General features: G+C 39.7%; 1 protein-coding gene across 1 annotated transcript in view; it reads right to left on the bottom strand.

Moving 5' to 3' along the window:
- The window catches only part of wdr45 (WD repeat domain 45), a 35,211-nt gene extending 18,858 nt beyond the window's left edge, over positions 1-16,353 (bottom strand). Inside the window, exons 1-8 of the mRNA XM_084324633.1 lie at positions 16,234-16,353; positions 15,881-15,977; positions 12,033-12,107; positions 10,522-10,626; positions 4,620-4,725; positions 3,568-3,662; positions 3,383-3,462; positions 1,065-1,273 (exon numbers count right to left, since the gene is read on the bottom strand). Coding sequence (XP_084180759.1) covers positions 1,065-1,273; positions 3,383-3,462; positions 3,568-3,662; positions 4,620-4,725; positions 10,522-10,626; positions 12,033-12,107; positions 15,881-15,929 — 719 coding nt within the window. The 5' untranslated portion in view covers positions 15,930-15,977; positions 16,234-16,353. The remainder of the gene's footprint in view (positions 1-1,064; positions 1,274-3,382; positions 3,463-3,567; positions 3,663-4,619; positions 4,726-10,521; positions 10,627-12,032; positions 12,108-15,880; positions 15,978-16,233) is intronic.
- Between the last annotated feature and the right edge of the window lie 722 nt (positions 16,354-17,075).

Below are 17,075 nucleotides of genomic sequence, written 5' to 3'. Positions count from 1 at the left end.
TCTGCTAAATCTGGTGTAAAACATATTTTCATGTGACAATGATTAATGTAATGCACATTGTCTATACTTTTTTTGTAATTATAATAATAATTTCATTCCCACTATGACTGTCAGCTGCCTCTTCCACATGAACACGCCTCGGAGTCTGTACCACACTGCTCTGAGTCTCCTCTGAGTCTGTACCACACTGCTCTGAGTCTGTACCACACTGCTCTGAGTCTCCTCTGAGTCTGTACCACACTGCTCTGAGTCTCCTCTGAGTCTGTACCACACTGCTCTGAGTCTGTACCACACTGCTCTGAGTCTCCTCTGAGTCTGTACCACACTGCTCTGAGTCTCCTCTGAGTCTGTACCACACTGCTCTGAGTCTCCTCTGAGTCTGTACCACACTGCTCTGAGTCTCCTCTGAGTCTGTACCACACTGCTCTGAGTCTCCTCTGAGTCTGTACCACACTGCTCTGAGTCTCCTCTGAGTCTGTACCACACTGCTCTGAGTCTCCTCTGAGTCTGTACCACACTGCTCTGAGTCTCCTCTGAGTCTGTACCACACTGCTCTGAGTCTCCTCTGAGTCTGTACCACACTGCTCTGAGTCTCCTCTGAGTCTGTACCACACTGCTCTGAGTCTGTACCACACTGCTCTGAGTCTCCTCTGAGTCTGTACCACACTGCTCTGAGTCTCCTCTGAGTCTGTACCACACTGCTCTGAGTCTCCTCTGAGTCTGTACCACACTGCTCTGAGTCTGTACCACACTGCTCTGAGTCTGTACCACACTGCTCTGAGTCTGTACCACACTGCTCTGAGTCTGTACCACACTGCTCTGAGTCTGTACCACACTGCTCTGAGTCTGTACCACACTGCTCTGAGTCTGTACCACACTGCTCTGAGTCTGTACCACACTGCTCTGAGTCTGTACCACACTGCTCTGAGTCTCCTCTGAGTCTGTACCACACTGCTCTGAGTCTCCTCTGAGTCTGTACCACACTGCTCTGAGTCTGTACCACACTGCTCTGAGTCTCCTCTGAGTCTGTACCACACTGCTCTGAGTCTCCTCTGAGTCTGTACCAGTACAGGGTGGCCGGGTCGGTTCCCCTGCGCAGCTCCACCAGCTTGTCCCGGGTGGTGGTGTCGAACAGGCGGATGAGGGTCCCCTTGCGGGAGGCCGACGCCGCCACGCTGCCGGGCTGGTTCAGGGCCAGGCAGGCGATCTCACTCTGGTGGGCGTTGATGGTGAATGGGGCGGACGATGTGCCCGGCTTGGTGTTGGACAAGTCCTGGAGGAAAAAAACAGACAAACATAAAGGCGCTGAATATATCAGCTATATGAAAAAACAAAGAAGTTCCAGGCACTCTTCATATATAAAAAAAGCGTTAATAAATCGCTTAGTTCATATTATAACAATACAAAAACAACAATGTTTTTTGTATTGTTCTAACAGACAAAAAAAAGTAGAGTTGTTCCGATACCGATACTAGTATCGGAAATGCCGCCGATACTGCCTAAAATGCTGGTATCGGTATCGGCGAGTACACGTAAATTCTAGCCTCCGATCCCATGATGTAATTTATCTCCTGCCGAGTCCTGCGGAGAGTGAGGATTATAAAATGAACATGTTTTAAAGTGTGATGCTGTGTCATTTTAACAGCAGATACACTTTCTTAAATTCCATTGTCCCCGACAGTGCGGTGTGACGGGGAGCTCGGACGGGAATCGGGATGTGTTTGGCTGGTGTTATGATAGCATTAGCTGGAAAGATAGCTAGTTGGAACAACATCCGCTTTTAACGTTACATCAAATCAGATGATCGCCTGTCCTTTCTCCAGGACCTAACACTGTCCGTGACCGTCTATCAACAATAATGCACCCACGGTGAATTGTATTTAAGTTAAGTAGCTACGGACTAGCGTTAGCTGACTATTACTAACGCTATCTTAATGTCAATGCGGGAAGGCGAGCTAGGTCAGTTAGCTTAGCTTGATAACGTTACCGTGTCTAAAGTTGGTGCTATTCACATAATCCAGCAATAATGGCTGCAGACCTGCAAGCAAAGTACAGCAAGTGCCAAAGGATAAGAGTCTGAGGCGGAGTTTCAAAAGAGAATGTTGAATATTTATTTTGCATCAAAAATCACAACATGAACGTTCTATCTGCCACTAGCTTACAGACTGAATAGGGTATATCTGCAGAGCCACTGAGTAGCGAGTGCAACACCGTTTAATGTCCGTGTGGATCATTGGAGTAGGGTATATCTGCAGTGCTGCAGCCCATACTCATTGATTAATGATACTAATACAAATCTATACAATCACCTGTTGTTGAATAAATACCATACGTTCTAGTTATTACTAAAAAACAGTATAACAGTATCTGAAAAAAAAAATATATATAATTTATATAATTTAAAAAAAAAAAATGTATGCACTGGTATCGGATAAATATCGGTATCGGCCGATACCCAAAGCTTAGGTATCGGAATCGGATCGGAAAGGGAAAAATGGTATCGGAACATCTCTAAAAAAAAGGCGCTGAATATATAAGCTATATGAAAAAACAAAGAAGTTCCAGGCACTTCTAAATATGAACTAAGTGATTTATTAAAGCTTTTTTATATATGAAGAGTGCCTGGAACTCCCTTGTTTTTTCAACTGGCTCCCCTATATCCAAAGAGCACCTTCTAAACACTGGATTCACACTACAAAGACGCTGCAGCCCTCCTTCTTGTTCCAAGTTTATATCAGCTATATGTTTTACAATTTACATTTACATTGAGTCATTTAGCTGAACGCTTTTATCCAAAGTGACTTACAAGTTATGTACAACAAGTCAGCAGGAAGGGTACAACTCAGCTAAGGGTCAGTAACATTGTTCATCAAACAGTGTTGAACTTGAGTGCTACAGTCTTGAGTGCATAAATAGCGCATAAATAAAGTTATTTTATAATAATACATTTTATTTATACAGCTATTTTCCCAAAACAAAGTACAATGAAAACTCAACGTATAAAATATATCCCAGCCGTAATGAGTCTCTTTCTCTCTCGGAACGCAGTGCGCGCTTAATTGTGTCGCGCGTAATGAGAGTCTCTTTCTCTCTCTCTATCTATCTCTCTCAGAACACAGTGCACGCTTACTTGCATCGCACGTAATGAGTCTCTTTCTCTCTCAGAACACAGTGCACGCTTACTTGCGTCGCGCGTAATGAGTCTCTCTCTCTCTCTCTCTCTCTCTCTCTCTCTCTCTCTCTCTCTCTCTCTCTCTCTCTCTCTCTCTCTGGTGAAAATGCAGAGTGGCTAGTGACTTTGGAAAACCACTAGCCACAGTGGCTGGTGAGCCAAAAGGTTAATGTCAAGCCCTGATTACAACCATATACACTTATAACTTACAACCAGCTGCAGGCTACCACACTTGTGACCAGGGAAGACAAGCAGCTGCTTCTCCAGACTGGGACACAGATCACACAGACCTGAGACAGACAGACAGACAGACAGACGCTGTGTTAGAAGAGTCAAAACTGGTTAAGGAGTTTAGTGTGAAAAACGCATAGAAAGAGAAGAAGAGACTGTTCTACCTTTAGGGTTGTCTCTGGTATCAAACTCAAACAGTTTGACAGGGTTGTCGGGGAAACTGTAAACGTAGATCCTGTTTTTTAAGATGATAATTATTCTGAAAAAGATGGGAGGTGGGGGTTATAGGGGATTATCAAAGTCATGGCTTGATGGCTTGTCGTACAGAACTTGTAAGCCGCTTTGGATAAAAGCGTCAGCTAAATGACTAAAGTCAGCAGGAAGGGTACAACTCTAGCAGCTAAGGTTAAGTGATATTGTTGGTCAAACAATATTGAACTTGAATGCTAGACTCTTGAGTGCATAGTAGTATAGACATATTAGCATAGTAGGTAGTAATATAGGCATAGTAGATTACTATGTAGATTACTACAATATAATAAAGCTCAGGTATATAAACAAAAGAAAACAAAGATTCTGTGGGCATACAAAGTGAGTCTCCCATCCCATTAATTGTCTATGGAACAGCTCCAGGACTGTATGTATTCCAAGTTGAGTTAGCTATGTGAACCCTCTGGTTGGTCTCTGACAAGAACAAGTTGCAGGTTGAAAAAACCCTCAGCTCGGAACTAGGCAAAATCTGCATATGGCTCGCTGATAACAAACTATCATTACACCTGGGGAAAACAGAGTCCATTCTCTTTGGTTCAAATAACAAACTCAGCAAGAAATGTAAATATCAAAGGCAACTTTATTGTCATTTCTCATAATGTGCAAGATGTACAGAAAAATGAAATGATGTTCCCCCCTTCCCATGGTGTATATAAAAGATGTAATATAAACATAAAGTTTACATAGGACACAATGTACACACACAATATACAGGACTATATACAATATAAACAGTAGCAGTTGAATGAGTGAAATAAATATAGGGGTAAAAGAGAACTTAGTGCAAATCCTCTAGCAGCAGTGGTACATAGTAAATGTAAATAATGGCAGTAAAATAGAATAATAATGGCAGTAAAGTGACAGTGAGTTAGTAAAGTTATAACTAAGTTATAACATCCATAGGCTGTGTTTGCTAGAGAAGACACGGGGGGGCGGCGTGACTCACTTGTCGTGCCTCATACGGACAGCGAGAACAGGCTTGGTGAAAGTGAACTCCAGGACCAGCTTGTCCTTGGGATCGCGGCCCTCCCGCGCATCATCCCAGATCAACACTGGAACGAAAAACACGGATATGTTTTATTTTTTTGTGACCAACTTTTTATTTTGTCTTTTTTTAAAACAAGTTCAGAGGAAGGACATTCACATCAGCATTTCATATTAATTCACACAGTGGCATACAAAGTGTCTTTTCAGTATATATTGTCCGTCAGTATATTCATATACTGTGTAGCCTGCCTGTTGCAGTTGTGACAGTCTTTTCCTCCGTTCTGGCGGTCCTGTGGCTGCGAGACAGCCCAGGTCGCTTCTTAACCCCACTCCCAGCCCCCCGGGTTTGCATAGACATTTTAGGAGAGGGGGAAACCTTGATGCATACATGTATAGGATACTCTTAATTAGAAAATAAACCATAATTATGTTTGTTAGATAACCAAGTAATAGGGAAAAATACAATACAATTTAGAAACAACCACAACAAATTATAGCAGTAAACAGAAAAGGAAAAGATAAATGGAAAAGATAAATGGAAACAACAGCAACATGATTTTTGTTCATTCTCTGGTGTCAAGGTACAAGTGTTCAACCTAGTGGAGTACTGATTTTACCTTCTGGGCCGCGGTAAGTAATATTTGGATTGATTCTGTCCTTGCTCCCTGTGCTCTAGCACTGGATGCCTCTAATCTCAATACTTCGTAGAAGGACAGTTTCCAACGGTAAATATTGAGACTATGGGGTGGTTTCCATCTCATTACGAGCATTTTCTTTGCTGCCGTTAAACCGGCCAGAAACACTCTTTTTTTGTGAGGTGTTAATTTTAGAGATGAATCATCATTTAATAATAAAATGTGTGGCAAACAAGGTATGTTTATCTCTGTTATATTAGTGAGAAATAATGCAACCTTGGCCCAAAAAGCGAGTACTCCTGGACATTCCCACATCATATGTATGTATGTTCCTATAACTTTTTGCGGACATAAAGCACATAGAGGACTTTGTAATATTTTTATTTGACAGTTTCCTGGGTGACAGATAAAATCTTTGTATCATTTTGTAATGAGTTAATTGGTTATTATAATTACGAGAGGTTAGTGGAATATTATCCCATACATTCTGCCAATTTATGCAGGCATTGTAATTCTTTAAGTCTATGTTCCAGACAGTGGTATTACCTGTAGTTCTGTTTAGTTTTCCTTGTATTTTATTATATAACCCAGAAACAAAACCATTTTTAACATTTATGCCATTCACTATATTCATTAAAGGGTGACCTGGTAAAGGCTGATTCCATGGGACACCATAAGTGCGCATTGCAGTGCGTAACTGTAAATAAAAAAAGAAGGATGTACTAGGGACATTATATATTTGTTTGAGCTCTTGAAATGATCTGAGACCGTATTCACTGTATATGTCAGATAGTTTGTGAATACCTTGTCTTTGCCAATTGGGAAATGTAGCTGGGTTCCCTCCCAACAGTAAGAAGTTGTTATCAAAAATAGGGGTATCTATGTGCCATTTTGTGTTCCACTGTCCCGTTTCGGCAATATATTTCCAGACGTAAATTGAATGTGCTATAATTGGGCCGAATTTAGTACGGCAAAAGCTTGGGGATAGACCAGAAAAGAGTATATCTTTGAATGTATATGGAGATACAATGTGCCTCTCCATATTCACCCATGGTATGTCAGAATCATTATTGAACCATCTTAGCAACGGTCTGAGCATAAAAGAAAAATAGTACTGTTCAAAATTAGGAACAGCTAGCCCTCCTGCTTTCCTACTGTTTTGGAGTGTGGAATTGCTGATTCGTGGATGTTGTTCACGCCATATAAATTTGAATACTAGTCCCTGTAGCTTCTCCCAAAATCCTGGAGGTGGCGGTAAATGAATCATGCTTACCAGAAAATTGATCTTAGGGAGAATGTGGGTCTTGACTACTGAAAGCCTGACTGAAAATGGGATTAATAATAGTGACCAACGGTTTAACTCGTCAGATATTACCTTCTTAAGGCTCTTGTAATTTTTTGACACAATTTTGTCAATGGATGTGTATATATCTATACCTAAATATCTGAAACCAGAGCCCACTGGTATTTCTGTATGTAGTTGGGGACTACTTGCTGCTGCATTTAGGGGAAGTAAAATTGATTTATTCAAGTTGATCTTGTAGCCTGAAATAAAACTAAAATGTTTAATAGTGTCTAGGACTACAGGTAGGGACCGTGGTGTATTGTCAAGAAATAATAACAGATCGTCTGCGTACAGACAAATTTTATGGTAGGTGTTATTTACTATTATGGGTTTTATTTCGGCACAATTTCTAATTTTTTGGGCCAAGGGTTCAAGAGATAACGCAAATAATAATGCGGAGGCGGGGCAACCCTGCCTGACGCTACGTCTGATAGGGAAGGGTGTGGAACACTGATTGGATGTGATAACCATGGCCGTTGGATTATGATATAAGATTTTGAGCATATTTATAAATGTGTCTCCAAATGCCATATTCTTCATGGTGTGCCATAAGTACTCCCATTCCAGCCTATCGAAGGCCTTTTCGGCGTCAAGGGACAACACTGCACATGGTGATATTTTTGGAGCTTTGTCAATAATGTGTAACAGTCGTCTTAAATTATCTGATGCAAATCTTTGTTTAACAAATCCAGTTTGGTCTGGGTGGACCAATATTGGCAGTATCGTCTCTAGACGTCGTGCGAGGACCTTGGCATATAATTTTAAGTCTCCATTAAGAAGGGACAATGGACGATAGTTAGCACAGATGTTTCCATCCTTTCCTTTTTTCTGTATCAGTGTGATAATTGCTGTACTTATGTCTCTATTAAAACTCCCTTTCATGATGGCTTGTTGGAACATCTCGAGTAGTAATGGACCCAACTCTTTCCAAAAGGTCAAGTACAGCTCCGGTGGGATACCATCGAAACCTGGTGATTTCCCCTGTTTCATTTCTTTCAGTGCATCGTAAAGTTCCTCCAGGGTAAAGGGAGAATCTGTTGAGGTTATTTGTTGCTCTGTTAATTTAGGTAGATCCAAGTCTTCAAAAAGGAGTCTAAATCAGCTTTTGAGAATTGAGCTTCAGATGAATACAATTGTTGATAGAAAAGTTTAAATTCTAGATTTATTTTGGCCGGATCGTTTACCATCGCTCCTTCTTTATTTAGGATTGATGTGATGTCTGCTTTCTGTTCATTATATTGGATTTTCCTAGTCAACACAAAGCTTGGATTATTTCCATTCAAATACTCAGTTTGCCTCGCTCTGTGAGCTAGGAACTCTGCTTTTTGTGCCATTAGAGCATTTAGTTCAGACTTCGCTTTCCAAAGCTCCCTTTCTCTTTCTTGATCGTAGTTGTTTTGTTGTTCTGCAGTTAGCAATGAGTGTCTATTTTCCAATCTGGATATTTCTTGATGGTGGGCTTTGTTACGTGCTGAAGCAAATGATATTGTATTATTGCGAATGAAGCCTTTAGTTGCATCCCATAGAAATCTTATATCTGTAACACTATTTTTATTGATATTGATAAAAAGGTTGAAGTCTGATCTAAATTGCTCACAGAATGATGGATCCTGCAGTAATGTTAAATTAAATTTCCATCTAGTAGCACGTTTTGGACAATTTTCAATTGTATATACACACAGATTGGCATGGTGATCTGATAAAGACATGTTGATAATGTCCGTTTTTTTAATACAGTGTAAAATATTAGCAGATATTAGTATATAATCTATTCTTGAAAATGTTTTATGTCTATTTGAAAAGAAGGTGTATTGTTTTAAACTTGGGTTATAATTTCTCCAAACATCTATCAATGAGTGATTTGACACCAGATTTTTAAATGCTGTAGTGGATGAATTAACTGAGGTTGGACCTGACTTATCCAAGCCTGGTGATAAAACTGTATTCATGTCTGCACCAATAATTATTCCACAATCTGAATACTTTTGTAAGGTCTTTGTTAGTTGGGCATAGAATGCAGAGTCATAAGTGTTAGGGGCATATGCTGATAGCAGCAATATCTCTTTGTCACCTAGAATTCCCTTTACATAAGTGACTCTGCCATCTGAATCATTCCCTTTCTCAATAGTATTGAAATTAAGTTTTCTAGATATTAGAATTAATACTCCTTTTGTTTTATTAATAGCAGATGAGGAAGAAACGACTATGTATCTATTGTTTTCCAATTTTCCCAAATCTTGTGCCATTATGTGAGTTTCTTGAAAGAAAGCTATATCAATCCTTTTCTTGTCTAGATATTCAAGACAGCTGCTATATTTGATATTCTTATTTATTCCCTGTACATTCCATGAAAGTATATTTATTTTTGCCATAATATGTTCTGTAAATTTAATTTAGCTTTGGCAATTATTATTATGTATTATCTTGGAATTATCCATGACACAGTAACAAGAGGATTTCTATTTGCATTAAATTGTCAAGCTGTAGAGTAAAGAATAAAATTAGCAATACATTAGGGAAATAATATATATACATCATGTAACCCCTCCCCAGTTGTAGTCCAGCATCAACCCAAAAACCTCCCACTACCCCCCCACCCCCCACCCGAAGACAGTCACGTGGGTAGAATACCGTAGTATCCTTATTCCACATGGCCACCTTCCTACCTCCTATTCTCTGCCTGTTGCAGAGTTGTGACATGTTAGCTGGTCAGACAGCTAATGATGATGTCAGAATAAAACAGAGATAAATAACATACTTCAAAAATCATAAATCCTTCACCACCCTGCGCACTCACAGACATCCACGGCAGCAATAACCTACAGTAAACCCACGTAAACGTTCAGATGTATATACAGATAGTTTATTGTTTATTTTATGGATCCGTTTATGGATAACTTACAACATTACAGTACATTAATAAAGAAAACAATAAAAACATAAGAAACACTTTAGCCTAAGCACATTCTCAATATCTTTAAAATCTCACAAAAGAAAACACACAAAGGCTCCAGCCACAAATACAATACTAACTAAACTAACAATACTAACTAAATAAATCAGTAACTCAACTGTATTTCATTATTCATAACAGCATTTTTCAACTTTTTCTTAAAAGTAAATTTGTTGCTGATCATCATTATCTTCACAGGTATACAATTCCAGTTTGCAGCAGCTCTATACATTACGGTTCTCTTAACCCTTTCACTGCCGCACTACCAAACGGTTAACCCTTTCACTGCGGCAATAACCTTCGGCAATAACCGTCGGTAGTGTGATAGTAAAGGGTTAACCTTCTGTAGTGTGGCAGTGAAAGGGTTAGGTTTAGGGCTGTACCGAATGCTTCGAAGCTTCGATCATAATGTCGACGTTCGAATTCTAAATCAACATTTGAATATTTTATTTTTAATAAAATATATATATTTTTTTGTGTCTATTCAATCTGTTTAAACCAATGGGGGTTTTCTTCACAGTTGCGGTTAAATATTAGGCTACACTAATATTATAATATTACCGGTATACTATAAGTAGGATCACTTTCATACCAACCGTGCCCTTATTTGATTATTTATGTTGACGAAACTGATTAGTTATATTCATTAAAAAGTTGATTTAATAAAAGAAAAATACTAATTTAATCAGATTAATCACTTTATTCAAATTGAGGATTTAGTTTGAAAAAAAAAAATATATATATATATATATATATAAATTTTTTTTTTCTTTAAGTACTTTTTTTTATAGACATTAGAAGCTTCGTTCGAATACTTCAATGGAAGCTTTGAATGTTAAAAAATGACATTCGGTACAGCCCTAGTTAGGTTCTGACTGGGATCAGAGTGAGTGTGAGAGGACTGAGAGGTGAGGTGGTGGAAACTCACTGGAGATATCAGAGAACTTGGGACTGACTCCTCCGCCCACGACGGCCAGCAGGTTGGAGCGATGCAGCATGGAGCAGAGGGCCACACTCCCTACCTGTTCATGATCTACACACACACGCACGCACGCATGCAAATTTAAATACGAATAAAGAATAAAGTACGGTCCGGGATATACATTCTGGTATGTATATACATTCTAAAATATCAAATATAGAGCATAAATATACAGAAATATACAGTAAAATGTACAGTACCTTACAGTATGTAAAGGCCCCCTCCATTCAAAAACACGTCTTTCTGTTCTACAGTTAACTCAAGAGGTATGACTTTGACTATACAGATTGTTATTGGTGCAGAACTTGTCACTAGCTTGCCGCAACCTTCACAACCACTTAACACTTTGACTGCCATGAAACGTCTTTTCACGTCATTGCTGGCCATGCTCAAGTTGCCGGGGGACGCTGTACAGCGTCCTTATATCAATATTTCAAAAATCTGCGATCGGATTCATATGTCCCTCCGCTGGCCTGAGATCCACCAGCAGGACCCACTGAGCTCTCTGGCGGTTCAGGAGCGCCATCTGGTGGCCGATCGGCGCAATCGCCAAACAGGATGTTGAATAGAGGTTGTCCTAGACGACCGTAGTACTTCCGGCGCTCGCTATAGGTCCCGCGACTCTGGCTCGTCACACTACACAGTGATCGATTGCCAATAACTCGATAAACAACATGATTTGGACGTATATACCATTATACAAGCTGGAGATGGACCGGGTAAATTTACATCCCATAATGATAAGATTTCAACTCGACGATGATCGCCCAACGGCGCGCGGAGACTGGGGTGAGTTTCAGCGTGTAACGTTACCGTCTTCGATACTAACTGCTATTATCAACATTTGACCCACATTAGATGATTGGTATAACGCTGCCCACGGAATTATAAACGCCCCCTAGCCCATCCGGTCAACATCAGATGACGTGTAGTAACTTCTAGAAGTACGTCTAGTTGGAATTTTTTATATCGCGCTGATTGCCATAAAACTGTATTGCATCATCAATATAATGCATTTGGGGCTATAGATCACGTTCTGGAGAAAGCTGCAGAAAGAGATGAAAACATACTTATACATTAGACCATACTTTACTATGAATATGTGAATGAAAAAGTTTAACGTTGCTACACAATGAACAATACATATAGGACTTTGAATGGGCCCTAATAATGGCAATGTAGCAATAGAATTTAAAAAGTTATAGCCATGCAAAGAAGGGGTACTTCTCCATAGACAAATAGAGCCGGCAACCTATGGTATATCATTAATTTAACCCAAGGCAACCAAAGTGTTAATAAAGTGGGTATAAATTAGGCTTCATCGACTCACCCACTGTTGATCCTCCAAGGAAAGCAACAGTTGTTGTGATTGGAGGATCAAGAAAAGAGGGCGGAGCTTGAGATAGAAACACATGTACTGTAACTGTACTAAACAGCAGGGGTTCATTGACACTCACCTAAATGTCCCTTTTCCATTAGGGGTTCTACGTTGTAGATTCTGACCCCTGTCTCCATGGCACAACAGAAACAGCCTAGTGGTTTTGGCAAAAGAAAGAAAAGCGTAGGAAGGAAAGAAGGATGCAGAGGATGAGTCAACGTAACAACACATGTATCCTCATAGCAGAGATGTCTTATAAGAAAGATGAACCCCTTTCACTACAGTCTGTAGTGTGGTAGGGAAAGGGTTAACCTTATGTAGTGTGTTAGTGAAAGGGTTAACGCTTTGTCGTGTGGCAGTGAGATGGTTAATCTTCTGTATTGTTGCACTGAAAGGGTTAACCCTTTGATAGTGTGGTAGTGAAAGGGTTAAAGCGGAACACCACCCAAATTTAGAATTCCAATGTTGTTGTTTCCATGGCAACAAGGAATGGCCATGGTCAATATTTTGTGAAACCAGACAAGTGAGACTCAAAACTAGCAGTGTAAACACAACTCTGTGCTACAGGGACTGTATGTAATGATAGATGACAATGATCATTATATTATCATTATCATTATCATTATCATTATCATTATCTACAACACTCATCACTGTATTTTTTATGAGAAGGTTGGTTGGTCCTGGTGGAAGGTTGGCACAAGAAACACTGGTATTTGTACATTTTTAAGGCCCTTATTGGTAAGCTACCTCCTTATACTACATCATTATTGGTAAGCTAACTCCTTATACTACTAATAATAATAATAATATATTTAATTTGTAATGTGCTTTATAATTGTGGAGCAAATCTCAACGCGCTACATTTGAAAAGAACATAAAAACTAGCGTAAAGGAAGAAAGAATAAAAAAAAATAGGAAAGACTAAAGCAAGCATGGAGTCAAAAGAACACTAAAACTAGTAGCAGAGTAAGAGAAACATAGAATAAATAAAATTGGTAAAATAAATTGGTAAAAGAACATAAAATGTGTGGAGCAAAAAATGTGATACAAATCAACAGAAGGCTCGATTAAAAAGATGAGTTTTGAGGCCCTTCTTGAAAGCATCCACAGTCTGTGGTGCTCTCAGGTGGTCAGGGAGAGCATTCCACAGGCTAGGAGCGGAAGAGCAAAAAGCCAGATCTCCCATAGTGCAGAGTTTGGTCATTGGGCGCTGGAGGAGGTTTGCCTGGCCGTTATACTACATCATTATTGGTAAGCTACCTCCTTATACTACATCATTATTGGTAAGCTGCCTCCTTGAGGCTCCTTATACTACATCATTATTGGTAAGCTGCCTCCTTATACTACATCATTATTGGAATGGAATTTTGGTACCTATGGAACTCAAGAGTTTGCTCTGAACTGTGTAAATCTGCATTTTGCTACGATGCCCCTCTAGCTCATGGAATGAACCCAAACAGTCCTTAAAGCTTGAGATTCTCCCCTCTGTTGCAGTTTACAACCTTGATCTCCAACCTTTGCCAATCAAGTTGTACATGATTTAATCGATTGTTATCCTTACTCGTCTTATTGTTATGATTTTATATGCCTATTTGTTGGCTTAACTCTGTATGTTTTGCTTAACTCTGTATGTTTTGCTTAACTCTGTATGTTTTGCTTAACTCTGTATGTTCACTCAACGTGACTGTAAACGAGGGAAACCTCGGTCGCCTTCTGATCAACTTGGAGCAAAATAATGCCGTACATCTGGCAAAATCAGTCAAATGACCCAGGTGTTATAATTTTGTCGTAGTGGGCATGCACCAAATTGAGGTATTATTATACAATTAGAAGTGTGTGGTCACGAAAACACAGAGCTGGTGAATTCATTGGACTAGAAAACCAGACTATTTTGGGGGAAATGAGGCTTTGGACTGTCCGTGGTGAGTTTTTGGAGAAGACTGTAATAGATTGAGTGCCTCCAGGCGGGTCGTTGGCGCTTTTTGAGTGCACCGGTTCCTGATTCTGTATACAGTCCCGGTCGCAAGGTCGGGTTGAATGAATGAATGTATGAAAACTTTATTTAACAGATTGCAGAATGGGTACAATACAGTACGGCTCAATACACACAATTGTTAAGGGGATGCAGACCAGAGAAAGACGTTTGTCTTGTTTACATCAGGGTCCCCCATTTTCAATTCATATAGACATTTATGACATACACAACATACATGACATTTATGGCATAGGGACATATAGGTAGTTAGTACTGATACATTTGTGACTTAAACGGTATTAAAATATACAGTACTGTTACCCATAGATCCTGACAGAGTATATACATATGATGGGGAGGGGACTGTACATTAGGAGGGGGTGGGTGGGTGGGAGAGAAGTATACATACGGTGGGGTGGAGACTGTACATTTGGAGGGGGTGGGTGGGTGGGAGAGAAATATACATACGGCGGGGAGAGAATATATACATACGGTGGGGAGGAGACTGTCTATTAGGAGGTGGTGGGGGGTTTGGGCATTTACGGTGGCCAGTTTCGAATTGCAGCCTCCCGTAGGTGCTCTTTTAGAGCGGTTTTGAATGTGGGTAGGGATTCACATTCCTTTACAGCTTTGGGTAGGGCGTTCCACATTGATGTGGCATAATTGCGAAACGTGTTTAGTCCCTTGTTTGAGCCGAATCTGGGTTTAACATGATTTGTTGAGCTTCCTCTGGTGTAGTGGTCGTGGTATTCACTGACCTTTGGGAAGTATTTTGACATGTACATGGGTACCTTAGTCGTATAGTGTATCTTGTAGACCAGGCCCATTACAAGTTGCTGTACTCTGTCGTCTACTCTAAGCCATCCTAGGTTGTCAAAGTGGGCAGGGGTGAGGTGGGTTTTAGGAGTAAGGTCAAGCAGTAGTCTGACCAGTTTGTTTTGTAATCTTGTTTTTAGCGCCTTTGAGGTGCTTTGGTACCATGAGGTGCAAGCATAGTCGTAGTACCCTTGAATGAGTGCTCCTGCCAGAGTCTTCAGGGTATTCTTGTTTACCAGAGAGGAGATCCGGTACAAGAATCGAGTTCGTTGGTTGACTTTTTTTTATTACATTGGATGCCATTTTGTCACAGGAAAGATTTGCCTCTAGGATGGAACCCAGGTAGGTAATTTCGTCTTTCCTTGTGACAATATTGTCACTCACTGTAACTGAGAAGCCGTCGGTCTTGCTGAGTTTGTTATTTGAACCAAAGAGAATGGACTCTGTTTTCCCCAGGTGTAATGATAGTTTGTTATCAGCGAGCCATATGCAGATTTTGCCTAGTTCCGAGCTGAGGGTTTTTTCAACCTGCAACTTGTTCTTGTCAGAGACCAACCAGAGGGTTCACATAGCTAACTCAAAACTTGGAATACATACAGTCCTGGAGCTGTTCCATAGACAATTAATGGGATGGGAGACTCACTTTGTATGCCCACAGAATCTTTGTTTTCTTTTGTTTATATACCTGAGCTTTATTATATTGTAGTAATCTACATAGTAATCTACTATGCCTATATTACTACCTACTATGCTAATATGTCTATACTACTATGCACTCAAGAGTCTAGCATTCAAGTTCAATATTGTTTGACCAACAATATCACTTAACCTTAGCTGCTAGAGTTGTACCCTTCCTGCTGACTTGTTGTACAGAACGTGTCACTTTGGATAAAAGTGTCAGCTAATTGACTAAAATGCAAATGTGAAGGTATGTGTTCTCAGCTCTGAAACAGAAAATGTATCCATATACTCTGATGTTCTCAGTGTCATCAGTACACTATATTTCCCAAACGTGACTTTTAGCACTCCATGTTTGGCTTTTGGGATAGTTGTATGTGTTCACTACTATGTTGTTGGACTGTCTGAAATGGCTGTACTCCCCCTTTAATGTTATTAAAAAGTCGTCATCTTACTCTGGTCCTGGTTGAACTGGAGACTGTTGACTCCTCTCTGTTGAGCCATGGTTTTGGGATCGACGTTGTCCTGCTGCTAACGGCTCGTTAGTGGAACCTATGGAGAAGGTAGGGGGAGATGTTGTTGTTGAAGACAGAAACATAGCAAGTGGACACATCCCTTGTATGTATTGAGCTGTACTGTACTGTACCCATTCTGCAATCTGTTAATAAACTTTTCAATCAATCAATCAAACCCTCTCCCGTGTAGCTAACAGAAACTTAGCCATATAGCTAACGTTACCCAGCTAAAACCAAAGTAAACCCGACACAGTTGTGCTTTGTTTTGCGACCATGAAATACGTAAGGCTTACCATGAACACAGATGATACAGATCGGTTTCAGAGAGTAAACAGGCGTGACGCAGGATGTTCTCTCGGGTGGCGATTTGTTTTTGTTGTTGTTATGTTCTACAAAAGTGACGTCAAAACACATGTTTCCGGGTTTCTTCTTCGTCTGCTCTATTTTCTGGTATTATCTAGCTACGCTGCCATCTAGAGTTTAGAAATGTATAGTACAGTACATGGAGGTTTTCAATCCAGCCCTTCGATTCTGTATTCGATTAGATTCTCATTTATTTTCATATACATTATACATTCTAAGTACATTACAAGGAAAATAAGTGTGGCATCCAACCAAAGTGCAAATGTAACAGTAAAGTGCAATAGTAATATACAATGTACAGGTGATTAAACTGGGTACAAAATATATAAATTAGTACTACTGAGTATAGTGCTAAATCAGATGTATGTACAGAGCTGTACTACAGTACTACCAATATGTACAGGCATAAAAACAGTATGGCCATAGTCATACTGGCCAGCAGTGTAACTAGTAAGAGTATGGTAAGGGATATGTACAAATATAGATATAGCATCTACAAATAAATAAAATGATTATGTGCAGGTATGTCTGCGATTCAAATTTTGTATCTAATTAATGACAGAATTTGTAATAAATTAATCTACTTAATCACATTTTAATTGCATAACCATTTTAGGCCTGATATTCTATATTCTAGAATCATATTTCAAATTGCATGTGTCCGGATGGCAGAATTCAGTACTGTATCTACAAAACCTTCTGTTTAATCATCTTCCATTTAATTATTTGCTTAGCTTTTTCAGGTCTGGTAAATTTGAGCATGGTGTTATTC

This window comes from Notolepis coatsorum (genome assembly GCF_963971535.1).
Source record: "Notolepis coatsorum genome assembly, chromosome: 11".
Classification (NCBI taxonomy): Eukaryota; Metazoa; Chordata; class Actinopteri; order Aulopiformes; family Paralepididae; genus Notolepis; species Notolepis coatsorum.
Note: the sequence above shows the minus strand (reverse complement) of the source record. Positions and strands in the feature narration are given on the sequence as shown.